Source organism: Cottoperca gobio, chromosome 8 (genome assembly GCF_900634415.1).
Source record: "Cottoperca gobio chromosome 8, fCotGob3.1, whole genome shotgun sequence".
Lineage (NCBI taxonomy): Eukaryota > Metazoa > Chordata > Actinopteri > Perciformes > Bovichtidae > Cottoperca > Cottoperca gobio.
In genome coordinates, this window is record NC_041362.1 from 443449 (window position 1) to 457622 (window position 14174).

The 14174-nt window shown below is 40.8% G+C and overlaps 1 protein-coding gene across 2 annotated transcripts in view; it reads left to right on the forward strand.

Annotated features, from left to right (window-relative positions):
• Positions 1-14044, forward strand: part of unm_sa1261 (un-named sa1261) — a 21523-nt gene extending 7479 nt beyond the window's left edge. Inside the window, exons 1-4 of one of the 2 annotated variants that reach the window (XM_029438575.1) lie at positions 626-871; positions 6095-6313; positions 12016-12218; positions 12290-14044. In XM_029438575.1, the coding sequence (XP_029294435.1) occupies positions 6142-6313; positions 12016-12218; positions 12290-13099 (1185 nt within the window). In that variant the 5' untranslated portion in view covers positions 626-871; positions 6095-6141 and the 3' untranslated portion in view covers positions 13100-14044. Of the gene's footprint in view, positions 1-625; positions 872-6094; positions 6314-12015; positions 12219-12289 lie in introns of those variants that run through there. The other variant, XM_029438574.1, reaches the window with a different exon arrangement.
• The last annotated feature ends 130 nt before the right edge of the window (positions 14045-14174 follow it).

The following is a 14174-nucleotide window of genomic DNA, read 5'->3' on the forward strand; positions in this document are numbered from 1 at the left end:
AAAGTGGCTTTGTTGGTCTGATTGAGTCTGAGCTTTTGAGGGTCATGAATAGATATTTGTATCTTAAAGTTCATCCTGAATCTGACTGGAACTTTACAAAAGCAGCGAAGTGATCTCTTTGTTCCAGTGAAAACCTCCTGCAGTATCGTTCTGTACAAGCTGCAGTTGATTTACTCACAGCCAGGAGTTGCAGGCTGCTTGAAATAAAAGCTTGCATAAGCTTCTGTGTGTCGAGGGAAAGAAAGAAACTGACTGACCTTTTTAGTTATGTTCATTTTCTGTGACTGGGAAATTAGCCGAGTCAGTCATGCATACATGTCTGGCCTTCGGTGGAATGTCTAAGCTTTTTCTCTTTTTATTTACAGTTGTAAATGCCATCACTTTGGATGTGGATCTTACTGCATTGTTTGAGTTTTTGTCCACAGTATCTGTGTGTGAATAGATAGAAGAGAGTCTCAGTGTTACAGGAATTGCTGTAGAAGCCGTTTTGCGTATTGTTGGCATTTATTATTATTTGGTTTAAGCCCTGCAATATTATTTTGGACACTTGGTGGCGGTGATTAAATGCAGTAGGCTGTCACTATATAAGGGTGCACAGGTGACAGGAAATGGGTAATTGGACACAGGTAGAGAGAGCAAACAGTTCTCACCAGTGAGAGACCCGAACGAATCAACCGAACCAGCTACTCAACCAGAACAGCAACAGATAAGCAGACACGAACAGACAACCATATCAACAACCAGAACGGCAACAGCTACAACTAGACAACAGCTACAACTAGACAACAGCACAGGGTGTTCACCACCCAGTTCATCTGCAATAAACCCACAAACAACTTTATAAGTCAATTACAACGGAAGCTACATCTGCGTAAGAACCCACACACTTACCTGTGTAGATGGCATAAGAACATTGGAAATTGTGCCATTACAATTGTTATTATTGATTAATCTGCTGATTTATTTTATAGAATAATCAATTAATCATTTGGTCTATAAAATGTCAGAAAATAGGGAAGGTTGTCCATTATGTCTTTTAAATGTCTTGCTGTCAGTCCAAAACTCATAAATATTCAGTTTAATATGATATAAAACAGAGAAAAGCAGGAAATCTTCATATTTGAGAGGCTGAAAATGTTTTTTGTTTTTGCATGAATTCGATTTTCTAAATAGTTGGTGATTTTTCTGTCGATCGACTCATTTTTTTCAGCCTATATTTGTTGACATTTTGGCAAATTTGCACGATTTTAAAATGTCCCATATTAGCTATAAGCAGCTCCTGTTTGCAGTTTCCTGGATGTGCAGACAAGTATCAGTAATACTTTGATACTGAAGAAATCGTGATTATCAGGCGAGTTCTGGAGATATAAGGAGCATTTCTTTCTCAGCAGATGTATGGATGTTTATTCACGATTCACGATCAGATATAATGATATCCTTAGGAAGTTTTATTTGTGCTTTTTCTTTTTTAAAGGGAGCTCATATTCTCAGGATCAACATGCACGTTGTGAGTACAAAGCTGTACTTATTAGGAAAATATAAAAAGTAATGGCCCCAGGATTGAGCCTTGTAGCACTCCATATACACATTCGTTATTTTCTTTATTTAGACAAGAAGCTGCATCTGACACTACTTCTACAGTTTTTGGAAGTCTTTCCAATCTATGAGTGTTGGCTTTTGCTCAGGATGTTATAAGTTTGACTACATGTCAAAGTTGTGTTCCGTGGGAAGCATTTATCCTGGAGCTGAGCGGATAAACAAAAAACTATTTTGATAATGAATTGTACATTTTTTCTAATGCAAAAATGGCAGAAAATGCTGTTTTCAGCTTCTCTTGCTTTTCTCAGTTTTATCTGATATTAAAGTGAACGTGTTTGGGTTTTGGACTCGTTAAAGAAATTTAAAGACATTATCTTGGACATTTTTCACTATTTTTCGACAAGTTATTGACCAAACGATTAATCGATAATGAAAATAAGTGTAGCTGCAGCCCTAATGAAGTCCACAAGGAGACACAAAGCAGGCATGACGGATTACTGAGGGGAAATAAATAAAAGGTCTTTAACATCGTGAGCTTCTCACCTCTGTGCACCCCCCCCCCCCCAACCCATGAACCGGGAGGTACAGATGTAGAGAAACACAGCAACGACTCAAAGCAGAGTTCCAGCTTTGATTACAGACGAGCGCTTCACTGAGAAGAACCGGGCTTGGTTCTCCTCGAGGCCCTTTGGGGAGCCGCCGTAGCACCGTTATCCTGAGAAGAAGCGCCGGGGCTGCTGGGAGCTGCCGCAAACAGAAGATGCTTTTAATTAACGTTGGTTGTGACTTCTTTCATCTGCAGGCTCTTTGATATGATGCCATTGTGAGGGCACATATGAGCGTATGCTTAATGCTCAGGAGCTTATATGAGAGAAAGAAACTGAGCGTGAACGTGTTTCTGTATGCATCTGTGTCAAGCTTATTAGAATAAAAATAGGCAGCGAGTGAACATGTTGTCCGGCTCAGAGGATGCAGCTCAGACAGTATCCAGAGTAAAGTGCAGAACGTACAGTAAGAAGGGACATGAATCATGTATCTATTGTATTCAATTCAACTTGTATTGCCATTGCACAAGTTAACCAGAAGTACAAAGAGTAATACCAGCAACAGTAATATATAGAACGTAGAATAAACAGTAAGGATGAACTTGTGCATCAATTATAGTAACTAGTGCAGGTATAAGTACACAGGGCTGGTGAGGATCTACATGATGTAATCAGATTTACAAAACAAAGACTATAATCAACAAAGATTATATTTATTTTACGTCGTCATGGATTCATTTTGTATTACTTACATTTATATTTAATTGTTTCCTAATCCTGTTTACCACGACCTCGAAAGTGGCACAGCAAAACGTCGTCGTCTACGCTCACTGGGAGTCTCTCACCTACTTTTAGAAGGTTTACCGCATTTAAAAATCCTGCATATTCTAACCCTCATCCGAGCGTAGAAGCTTGTTTTGATGCACAAATTGAAAATGCATAAAACAGGTGAACAGAAACACTTATTGTCTATTAGTAGAAGATTTTCTGAGCTTTACAGTTTGTCCAACTTGAATGCGTGGGGACACACACGCTGTGTCCTCAATCTGTGAGTAAACGATGTTTAAAAGAGAAAAGAGCGTTAAAGTGCCTTCTGTTGGACCTGTTATTATGTGAACATGCTGGATGCAGGTGAGGCTCTTTATGCATGCACACACACACACACACACATACACATACGCACACGCACACACACAGTTTCACACAGGCAGAAAATGAAAAGACTGTTTGTGGGTTCAGGTCGTTTTTCTGTCTGCAGCTCCACACACACACACACGCACACACCCTCGTCCACTGTGTGTTTGTTTTATTGACCTTGTCAGGCGGATGCTGAGTGGGCCGGTGATGGACAGCCAGTTGGGTTTGGGTTCCGCTGACTTCTCATTTTTAGCTGCCTGTCGTACTTTTAGTGTGTCTGTGTGTGTGTGTGGGTGTGTGTGTGTGTTTGTGTGTGTGTGTGTGTGTGTTGAAGTACATTTAGTTAAGTACTATTTTAAGGTACTTTTACTTGAGCATTTCCATTTTATTTTACTCTATACTTCTACATATATGTACTTTTACTTTTGGTAGTTTAAGTATATTTTGATGCTCATACTTTTGTAACGGAACATATTCTACACTGTAGTATTAATTTTATAAAAGTGCTTCTTCCTCAACACAATGACACAAACACAGTTTTCCTGTCCCTGCTCTTCTCTCTGGTTAAACTTATTGTAATTCTTGTGTTTTGGTTTTATTGTTTTCACACGTTTGCTCGTCTGCTGTCACTGCAGACAGGAACACACATGGACTTGATGGACTTGATGCACACGATGTGTTCGGCATCCCGTCGCCTCCGACACTTTCTTTTCCTCGTTACTGAGAGATGCTACGACTGTGCAGCGCCATCAGGGCACTCTCCGGGAGCACGGAGACGACGAGTTGCTTTGGCTCCTTGTGGCAGAAAGAGAAGGTCCGACAGATTTGTTGAGACTAGACTTTCATTAATGCAGCAGAATCAGGATCGGGATCAGGATCAGGGTTAGGATCAGGTTCAGGGTTAGGATCAGGGTCAGGATCAGGGTTAGGATCAGGATCAGGGTTAAGATCAGGTTCAGGGTTAGGATCACGATCAGGGTCAGGATCAGGGTTAGGGTTAGTATCACGATCATGGTTAGGATCAGGTTCAGGATCAGGGTTAGGATCAGGTTCAGGATCATGGTTAGGATCAGGATCAGGGTTAGCATCAGGTTAGGATCAGGTTCGGGATCAGGGTTAGGATCAGGGTTAGGATCAGGATCAGGGTTAGGATCAGGATCAGGTTCAGGATCAGGGTTAGGATCAGGGTTAGGATCAGGATCAGGATCAGGGTTAGGATCAGGTTCAGGATCAGGTTCGGGATCAGGGTTAGGATCAGGTTCAGGATCAGGGTTAGGATCAGGTTCAGGATCAGGATCAGGGTTAGGATCAGGGTTAGGATCAGGATCAGGTTAGGATCAGGGTTAGGATCAGGTTCAGGTTCAAGATCAGGATCAGGGTTAGGATCAGGATCAGGTTCAGGATCAGGTTCAGGTTCAGGATCAGGGTTAGGATCAGGATCAGGGTTAGGATCAGGATCAGGTTAGGATCAGGGTCAGGATCAGGTTCAGGATCAGGGTTAGGATCAGGTTCAGGATCAGGGTTAGGATCAGGATCAGGGTTAGGATCAGGTTAGGATCAGGGTTAGGATCAGGATTAGGGTTAGGATCAGGTTCAGGATCAGGTTCGGGATCAGGGTTAGGATCAGGTTCAGTATCAGAATCAGGTTCATGATCAGCTCCACGAAGATCGAAACTGTTCTCCTCTCACACCTTGATTTACTTTCCTTACCTGCTCACAGTGGTGGAAAGTAACTAAATACATTTACTCAACTACTGTACTTAAGTTACTTTAGAGATGCTTCACTACATTATATTTCTAATACTGGACTTTTTCTTCACTACATTTAGTTATAGTACAAATGTTCAGTTATATATAGTTAGAAATAGAAAATATAACCGTCACATAGATTGTAATGTTTAATTTTTAGCTACTTCACTTAAATATTTCTGTTTTTGCCACAAACTTCTCCGACTACATGTTGGAGCTATCGTTCTCTTCACTGTACTACATTTATTTGATAGCTTTTTAGTTATTTTGCATATTCAGATGAATAATTCTAAATAAAATGAACTGTAATATATTATTGTAGATTAAGATACCCAACAGTACGAAGTAATAATATTTGCTCCACATTTGAATTTATCGAAAGCATTTAATTTCTGATGGTGAATTAGAGACACAAATACAAACCAACATTACATAACATGGATACACAGATGCAAACATCTGCTCACCATCTGCTCACACACACACACACACACAAACACACACACCAGCGTTTACCAGCTGCAACATTAGAGTGATAAACACAATAATGCATCAGAAATTAACATATTTAGCTAAAGGAGTAAGTTGTTGTACTTAAGTACAGTTTTTCTTGAGTATTTTATTTTACTTTATATTTTTACTCCACTACATTTATTTTAACAAAATAGTTACTTTGCAGATTTAGATCATGAATACAAAGTAATTAATTATTACATATTATTATTGATAAAGCTTCCCAGCAGTATATAAAGTGATTAAAATAAGCCTCACTTTATCAGCTGCAACATTAAAGTGATGAACACTTTATATATTATTCTGCAGAACGAGTACTTTTACTTTTGGTACTTTAAAAATAAATATATTTTGATGCTAATATTTTTGTACTTTTATTTAACCCACATTTTGAATTTTTCTTTATTTTTACACTGTAGTATTACTCTTTTTACTCCAGTAAAAGAATTGAATACTTCTTCCTGCGCTGGTAGAAATAAACACGGTCCACACTTTGTTCTCTATATGTGCTCATCCAACACCGGAGCTGTGTTTGCAGTGGGCGTCCATGAGGGTGAGTTCTGGTTACAAAGTGAACCTTTCTTTTCCTTCCCGCTCCTCCCGTCCTGCAGGAACATCCATCTCCAGTCCAGACCCTCGGCTCCGGCCCCACACAACAATGAACTCCTCGCCACACGGCTCCCGCGCCTCCATCGACATCCTGGAGGAACTCCAGCTGATTGCTGCACAGAACCTGGAAAAACTGGACATCAACAAATACTATGAGGTCGTCTGTGAGCTGGGGAAGGGCACGTACGGGAAAGTGGACCTGGTCGTCCACAAGATCAGAGGTAACGTTTGTTGGATGTTTCCCAGGTTCCCCAGTGTTTTGAAGCTAAGCATGGCATGTTTCTCCACATGTTTAAAGGAATATTTCACCCACAAAAGGCTAACTTGTATATCAATAACTCCCCCTGTGTTGCCTTGAATTCTCAAAGAAAACTCAGTTTTTCTCTCCTGCCTCCACAACGAAGAATCCAAAAAACAGAGAAAAGTCTTGATGAATTGTAGCAAATGGAGCAAATCTTCAGGGCTGCAGTTAGAGGAAATGTGATATTGTTGCCTTACTTTGTAATTCAGGGCGTCTTTCTACATACTTACTTACATACTTACTTACCTGCATACTTGCATACTTATTTACCTGCATACTTACTTGCATACTTACTTACTTATTTACCTGCATACTTACTTGCATACTTACTTACTTACTTACCTGCATACTTACTTGCATACTTACTTATCTGCATACTTCCATACTTACTTACCTGCATACTTACTTACGTACCTGCATACTTACCTGCATTCTTACTTACTTACTTGCATACTTACTTACTTACCTGCATACTTACCTTCATACTTGCATACTTATATACTTACTTACTTACCTGAATACTTACCTCGCTCAGGTAAAGCACATTTATTCATCTCTGAAGTTTTTACTTTTGAGATTTAATTAAAAGATTTGAGGTGATGCAGTTATTCGGCACAGATCTGGACCCAAACTTTAACTAATAGAACACCTGGTCAACCTTTTCACATTAAAAGTCCTAAGTGTTGACCACCTGTAGTGATGTGTCCTTTCGTGTCGAGGCTTCGAAGTGTGTGTCGCGTAATCGCGGAAGATTTTTGTGAAGCGCGTATCAAATCAAATCAAATCAAATTTATTTATATAGCCCAATATCACAAATTATACATTTGTCTCAGTGTGCTTTACAGACTGTACAGGTTACGACATCCTCTGTCCTTAAACCCTCTGTCCTTACACCCTCTGTCCTCAGACCCTCTGTCCTTAGACCCTCTGTCCTTAGACCCTCTGTCCTTAGACCCTCGCATCGCACAAGGAAAAACTTCCTAAAAGAAACCCCAAAATTAAAGGGGGAGAAATGGAAGAAACCTCAGAGAGAGACTGAGGAGGGATCCCACTCTCAGGACGGACAGACTTTATCAGTGGCAACCTGCCACATGAGAGACACAGAAACTCCGGGTGATACCCCGGATGATGAGTATCGAGGCTTGTGTTGATGATGTATGTGATGACGTCCTCGCGAACCTGCCGTACCACGTGACTGATTCAGGAACAGGTTCACGTGCGATTCAAAATATAAGAGGGAGCGAACCGCAATTGAGCCCCCTCATAATCAACACTTTATATAATATATAGTGTGTGGGTTGTTGTTGTCGTAGTATGCATTGTTGCTGTTGAGTTGTTGGTATTGCGTTTGTATTGGATCATTATGGAGCCAGCCAACTAACGAAACAATTGTTATGCACGCCAGCATCATCTTCCTGTGAGCATGTAAAGATACCAAATCTAAATCTGTTGAAAGAATAATGTACATCCAACGTGTACATTACACATCCCTGGTGGCGTAGCTCGTAGAGCAGGCGACCCACATTCAAATGCTTTCCGCAGCGGCCCGGGGTTCGAAACAGACCTGCTGCTATTTGCTGCATGTCATTCCCCTTCTCTCTGTCCAATCTTATACTGCACTATCATTTAAGGCGTAAAAAGCCCACATTTGTTTCCAGGCACTCTCTTCTCAATAACACGTAATAACATCAATCTTTATTTTTAAATTAATTATATTCAGCCTTAGATGTGTGCATCAAAGAATCTTCAGGGCAAAGATACTTTACATCCACTGCAGCCTTGCACTTCGCCGGTTTTACATTTATTGTTCACTTGATAGCGCAGTAGAGCAAATGAAGCACCATGAAGCTTCGGCCCATGTGCAAACCAATTGGATGGAAAGCTTCAATGCTTCATGAAGCTTCATCTCGCCATCACTAACCACCTGCTCTTCTCTCCCTTTACGGAGCACAAAGCCCATTTAGTGAGCGTCCGCAGCCCGACACTGAGATAGATTCTGACCTTTTCCATCCTGTAAAATGTGCCATTGAAGGATGTATTAAAACCCAACGTGTACCTGTTCCTAATCGTCGAACGTGGCTCGGTATAAATGTCAAGTTAACTACGGGAATAAAAGGGCAGAAGGTGACGCATCTTCTGACCTTTTGAATCATAATTGTGTGCAAATGCATTTTAGTGACGAAAGAAACTCAAATGTTACTCGGTCACAGTCAGAAGTTGGTTTGGAGTCTTTTAATATTCCGTATCTGCAAAACCAAATCCAATATTAGATTTTGTAGATGTTTCTTCATATTACAGCTGCAGGGTAAACTGAAGCTTTATAGATTGGCTAAAATGTAAAACCTCCTCCACAGATGTAGAAAAAAGAATTAAAGTTGTTTATTGATGTTTATGTGCATGCTACAAATAAAGGGTACTGATTTTAATATTTTGATCTGCATTATTATTATTTTTTATTTAATTTATTATTATTATTATTATTATTGTTCAATAGGTTTTGTAACTGTTACGATTGTATTATTATTTATTTTATTATTATTTGTATTGTTTCCTGTTGGTATTTAGTATAATATTTGTGCAGAAGAGTGTCAGTGTGGAAGTATTAAAATCATCCTGCATGGAAAATGTTACTTATTTACTAAAAGGTATGCACTTGAAGTTGTGTTTAAACTATTAAAATTAAAGGAAAAAATAACAAACAAAAACCTCAAATTATGTTTAAATAATTAAAAAGAATCTAAGATTAATTATTGTATTTCTTCCATCTAAATACTCTAGAAATAAATCATAGTTTCACAGAAACACAAGTAACAAAATATGCACAAAAAAGCTAAAAGTCTTGTTTTATTTTGAAGGGCCGATAGATTGTGGGGAAGATTAGAAATAATTTTAGTTCAGACTGATTCCTCTGAACAGACAATGTTTATGTTTATTAGCCATCGGGCGGATTTTAACAAAACAACTGGTTTTCCATGTAAACATGAATCTACATGATGCTGCTGCTGCAGATCACATGATGCTGCTGCTAGCAGATCACATGATGCTGCTGCCGCCGCAGATCACATGATGCTGCTGCCGCCGCAGATCACATGATGCTGCTGCCGCCGCAGATCACATGTTGCTGCTGCCGCCGCAGATCACATGATGCTGCCGCCGCAGATCACATGATGCTGCCGCTGCAGATCACATGATGCCGCTGCAGATCACATGATGCTGCTGCCGCTGCAGATCACATGATGATGCTGCTGCTGCAGATCACATGATGATGCTGCTGCTGCAGATCACATGATGCTGCTGCCGCCGCAGATCACATGATGCTGCTGCCGCCGCAGATCACATGATGCTGCTGCCGCCGTAGATCACATGATGCTGCTGCCGCTGCAGATCACATGATGCTGCTGCAGATCACATGATGATGCTGCTGCTGCAGATCACATGATGCTGCTGCCGCCGCAGATCACATGATGCTGCTGCCGCCGCAGATCACATGTTGCTACCGCCGCAGATCACATGATGCTGCCGCTGCAGATCACATGATGCTGCTGCCGCTGCAGATCACATGATGCTGCCGCTGCAGATCACATGATGCTGCCGCTGCAGATCACATGATGCTGCCGCTGCAGATCACATGATGCTGCCGCTGCAGATCACATGATGCTGCTGCAGATCACATGATGCTGCTGCCGCTGCAGATCACATGATGCTGCTGCCGCTGCAGATCACATGATGCTGCTGCCGCTGCAGATCACATGATGCTGCTGCCGCTGCAGATCACATGATGCTGCTGCAGATCACATGATGATGCTGCTGCTGCAGATCACATGATGCTGCTGCCGCTGCAGATCACATGATGCACAAATATAGTGCCTGATCCAGCTGTGCTGAACAACAACACAGTGAGTTCGTCAAATACTAATACTCTGTTACAAGAAAAAGTATCAGCATCAAAATACACTTAAAGTACCAAAAGTAAAAATACTCATTATGCAGATTATATATATATATTATATTACTGAATTATAATTATTGATGAGTTTTAATGTTGCAGCTGCTAAATGTGGATTGTAATTACACTGCAGGGAAGTTTAACCTGAAATATATAATGATTTATATTCTGTAAAGTAACTAAAGCTTTAGAGTAAAAACTACAATATAGTCTTTAAACGTAGAGGAGCAGAAGTGTGAAGCTAACAGTAGTTGAGTAAATGTACTTAGTTTAACAGCTTTAACTTACTGTTGCTAAAGATATAACATTAATTAACTGCCGCAAAGCTTAGAGCAACTAACAAAGAATATTATTTCTTTATTTGTTATTTAAATGTTTTTTTATTGTGAAGCTTCATTTTCAAAGATAACTAAACATTTCAATAATTCTTCTCCATAAAAACAAACTTGAAGACCCAAGAAGAACACTCATCAAACATGAATAAATAAACAAAATAAATACATAATAATTAAACAAAATAAACAAAATGCATAAATAAATTAAAATATATATATAATAAAACAAAATAAAGAAAATACATGAATAAAAAAAATACATAATAATAATTAAACAAAATAAAGAAAATACATGAATAAAAAAATAATTAATAGATAAAATACTTTTGTACTATTTTTCTTTTTGTGTATTTGTGACATTTTTATATTTATTTCAATTGAAGGTTATTATTGTTTGTTTCACATTTAAAGTAATTAAACTGATCATTTTTAAATATTTTATTTTGTTTATGTGTGTAAGACTACCACCATCCAAATAAACAACAACTCTTTTATGGCTTCACCTGCAGAAAGTTCTTGCCTGAATATCAAACGAGACTAAAGTTCAACAGATTTTCTCTTTAATGTCAGAAGTTTGCGTCACTTCTGTGAGTTTCACCTTCGGGACTTCTTCCCGTTCTTTACCTGCTGTCCCGTCAACATGGAGAAAAGTCCTTCATGGTATTAAGAACGATCTCTTGACCTTTCCTGAAGTGTCTGCAGTTGAGAAACCGCACAAAGCACTTTGCAGAGCTGAGCCGGTGCTATTGGAGAAGTGTCCCCTCTCATCTCCGCTGACACACTGACTGAGAGGCAGACGTGGCAGCGTTCCAGCTTTTCATATCGTCTCGCCTCTTTCAGATCAGCGCCGCTCATTTCTCTCTCGTTGCAGTAAAGCGTCTGCCGAGTCGAGCCTCCGGTGTGTCCTCTGCATCCTTCTTATCAAGAGAAATGGGTTCTCTGTGTGTAAGCCTCCGCGCCGGCGATACCCAAGAAATAAAGGAATTTGTTGGTCAAAGGTCAGAGGTCACTGTAACCTCAGAAATCACATTTATGGCCATAACTCAAAAGATTCATCCGCTAATTATAACGATTTCACAAACATGTCTAACAGGATAAAATAATAAAGAGATGACAATCAGTACTTTTACTTTAAGTACATTTACAACATCAGTACTATTGCAGTATATAAGAGTAAAACCCTGACGGGGAACATTTAACGTTTTAATTATTCATCAAACTTTAATCATTTGAATTAAGTTTCACACACGCAATTAGGTGTTCATGAAGTAAATCCCCGACACTTTTAATATGCTGGAAGAAGATTTATGGAGTTATGTAACACTTATTTTTCTTCTTCAGGCACAAAAATGGCCCTGAAGTTTCTGAGGAAGAAGACGACGAAGCTGAAGAGCTTCCTGAGGGAGTACAGCATCTCGCTCTACCTGTCGCCCTGCCCCTTCATCATCAACATGTACGGCATCGCCTTCGAGACGGACGAGTACTACGTCTTCGCTCAGGAGTACGCTCTGGCAGGAGATCTGTTCGACATCATCCCTCCACAGGTGAGGAAACTTATCTCCCATGTACAGTATATGTACCGACTTTGACCTCGTGCTTCTTCTTCTCTGGTCAGGTGGGACTCCCTGAGTCGGTGGCAAAGCGCTGCGTCCACCAGGTGGCTATCGCCCTGGATTACCTGCACTGTAAGAAGCTCGTCCACAGAGACATCAAACCCGAGAACATCCTTATTTTTGACAAAGAGTGCCGGAAGGTGAAGCTCTCAGACTTTGGCATGACACGGCGCGCCGGCTCTCCGGTGAAGCGCGTGAGCGGCACAATCCCGTACACTGCGCCCGAGCTGTGCGACACCACGCGGCACGAGGGCTTCTGCGTGGACTACAGCACGGACGTGTGGGCCTTCGGCGTGCTGCTCTTCTGCATGTTGACGGGAAACTTCCCCTGGGAGAAAGCCATGCCGAACGACACCTTCTACGAGGAGTTTGTGCGCTGGCAGCGCCGCCGGACCAGCGTGGTGCCGTCGCAGTGGCGCCGCTTCACCGACGAGGCCCTGCGCATGTTCCGTCGGCTCCTCTCCATCGACCAGGAGCGCCGCTGCTCCGTCAAAGAAGTCTTCAGCTACTTCAACCAGTGCTGGATGCTGGACTCGGAGAACGGCAACAGCGGCATGCCGAGCGGCTTGGCGCCCCCTCTGGACATCAGCTCGTCTTCATCCGAAGAGGACGCGTTAGTGGACAGACTGAAGCAACAGAGCTTGTCGCCTGCTTGTGTGGCGGCGAAGGGGAGCATCATGATGGACACGCACTTCTCCTCCATGTCCACGAACAGCTCGCCGTCCTCCACCGGCAGCTACGAGCGGGTCAACAGGGAAAACAACGAGAGAGGACGCCGCCTGGTGGCGACGCCCATCGAGATCTGTGTGTAGAGACGCTGCGCTGAGGCTCGTGTGAGATTTCTCTGAGCAGGAGGCGAATAGTTTGGTGCTTAACAACAAGTCTGACATGTTGTCGCTTCACTGCAGATTCCCTCTGATGAAGACGAGCTCTGAGGGGACGAGCAGAGAGCCTTCTTCAGATGGACGACCTGTAAAGAAAAACGAAGCTGAAGGGCGAAGACAAAAACAACATAATCCACGAGCAATATGTTTGGAATAATCCAGTCACTGCAAAAAACTCCCCGTGATCGTCTCCCAGTGGATCTGTCGATGTGTCGTAGTGAAACTTCTGTTTCTGCTAGATTTGTTTCTGTGACGTGTTTTTATGTTAAATTATTTATTTATATCAGATGCATATATTTATGATTTGTTTTATGACAGAAGCCTGTTTAAATATTCGTCATGTAGTTGTGATCGCCATGAAAAGACGTACGCAGACTGTTTCTCACACAAAATGAACTTTCTCATGTTTACCTGTGATGCCTGAACTCTTGTACATTAGCAACAATATGACTTTAGTTCCTTTTTAATTACATAATAATCATCTATTGGATGACAAATGGGAGAAAAACATAAAAGTATCATGAATATTCCTAATTCTTTCAATTTGCATGGTTAGTAAAGACGATTGAAACTGTACATTTCATTAAGTGATATATTTGGATCGAATATGCCGATTGAAGAATAAAATAAATAACATTTTTAAAGTGTACATAGGGATCCTACCTGCCCTCAACTTATTATTCTGTTTCTTTTGCTGTTTAATAAAATATTTAAACCCTGAAAATGTGACAAGATGTACAAATGTTGAAAACATTTTGGGAACATTTGGGGCTTAAAATGTTTCTTTTGTGATTTTCAGAAGTATTGAAGCATGAAGTGATTATTACTGTGGTGAACATTTGTTGAAATAAACACCTGCAAATTAAACGTGAACGCTCTTCTTCTTCTTCATATGAAGGAATAATTTAGCACTTCTGGAAGATTAGATGCCGCTCATCTCTGAGGAGGGAGAGAGAGAAGAGAGAGAAGAGAAGAGAGAGGAGAGGAGAGAGAAGAGAAGAGA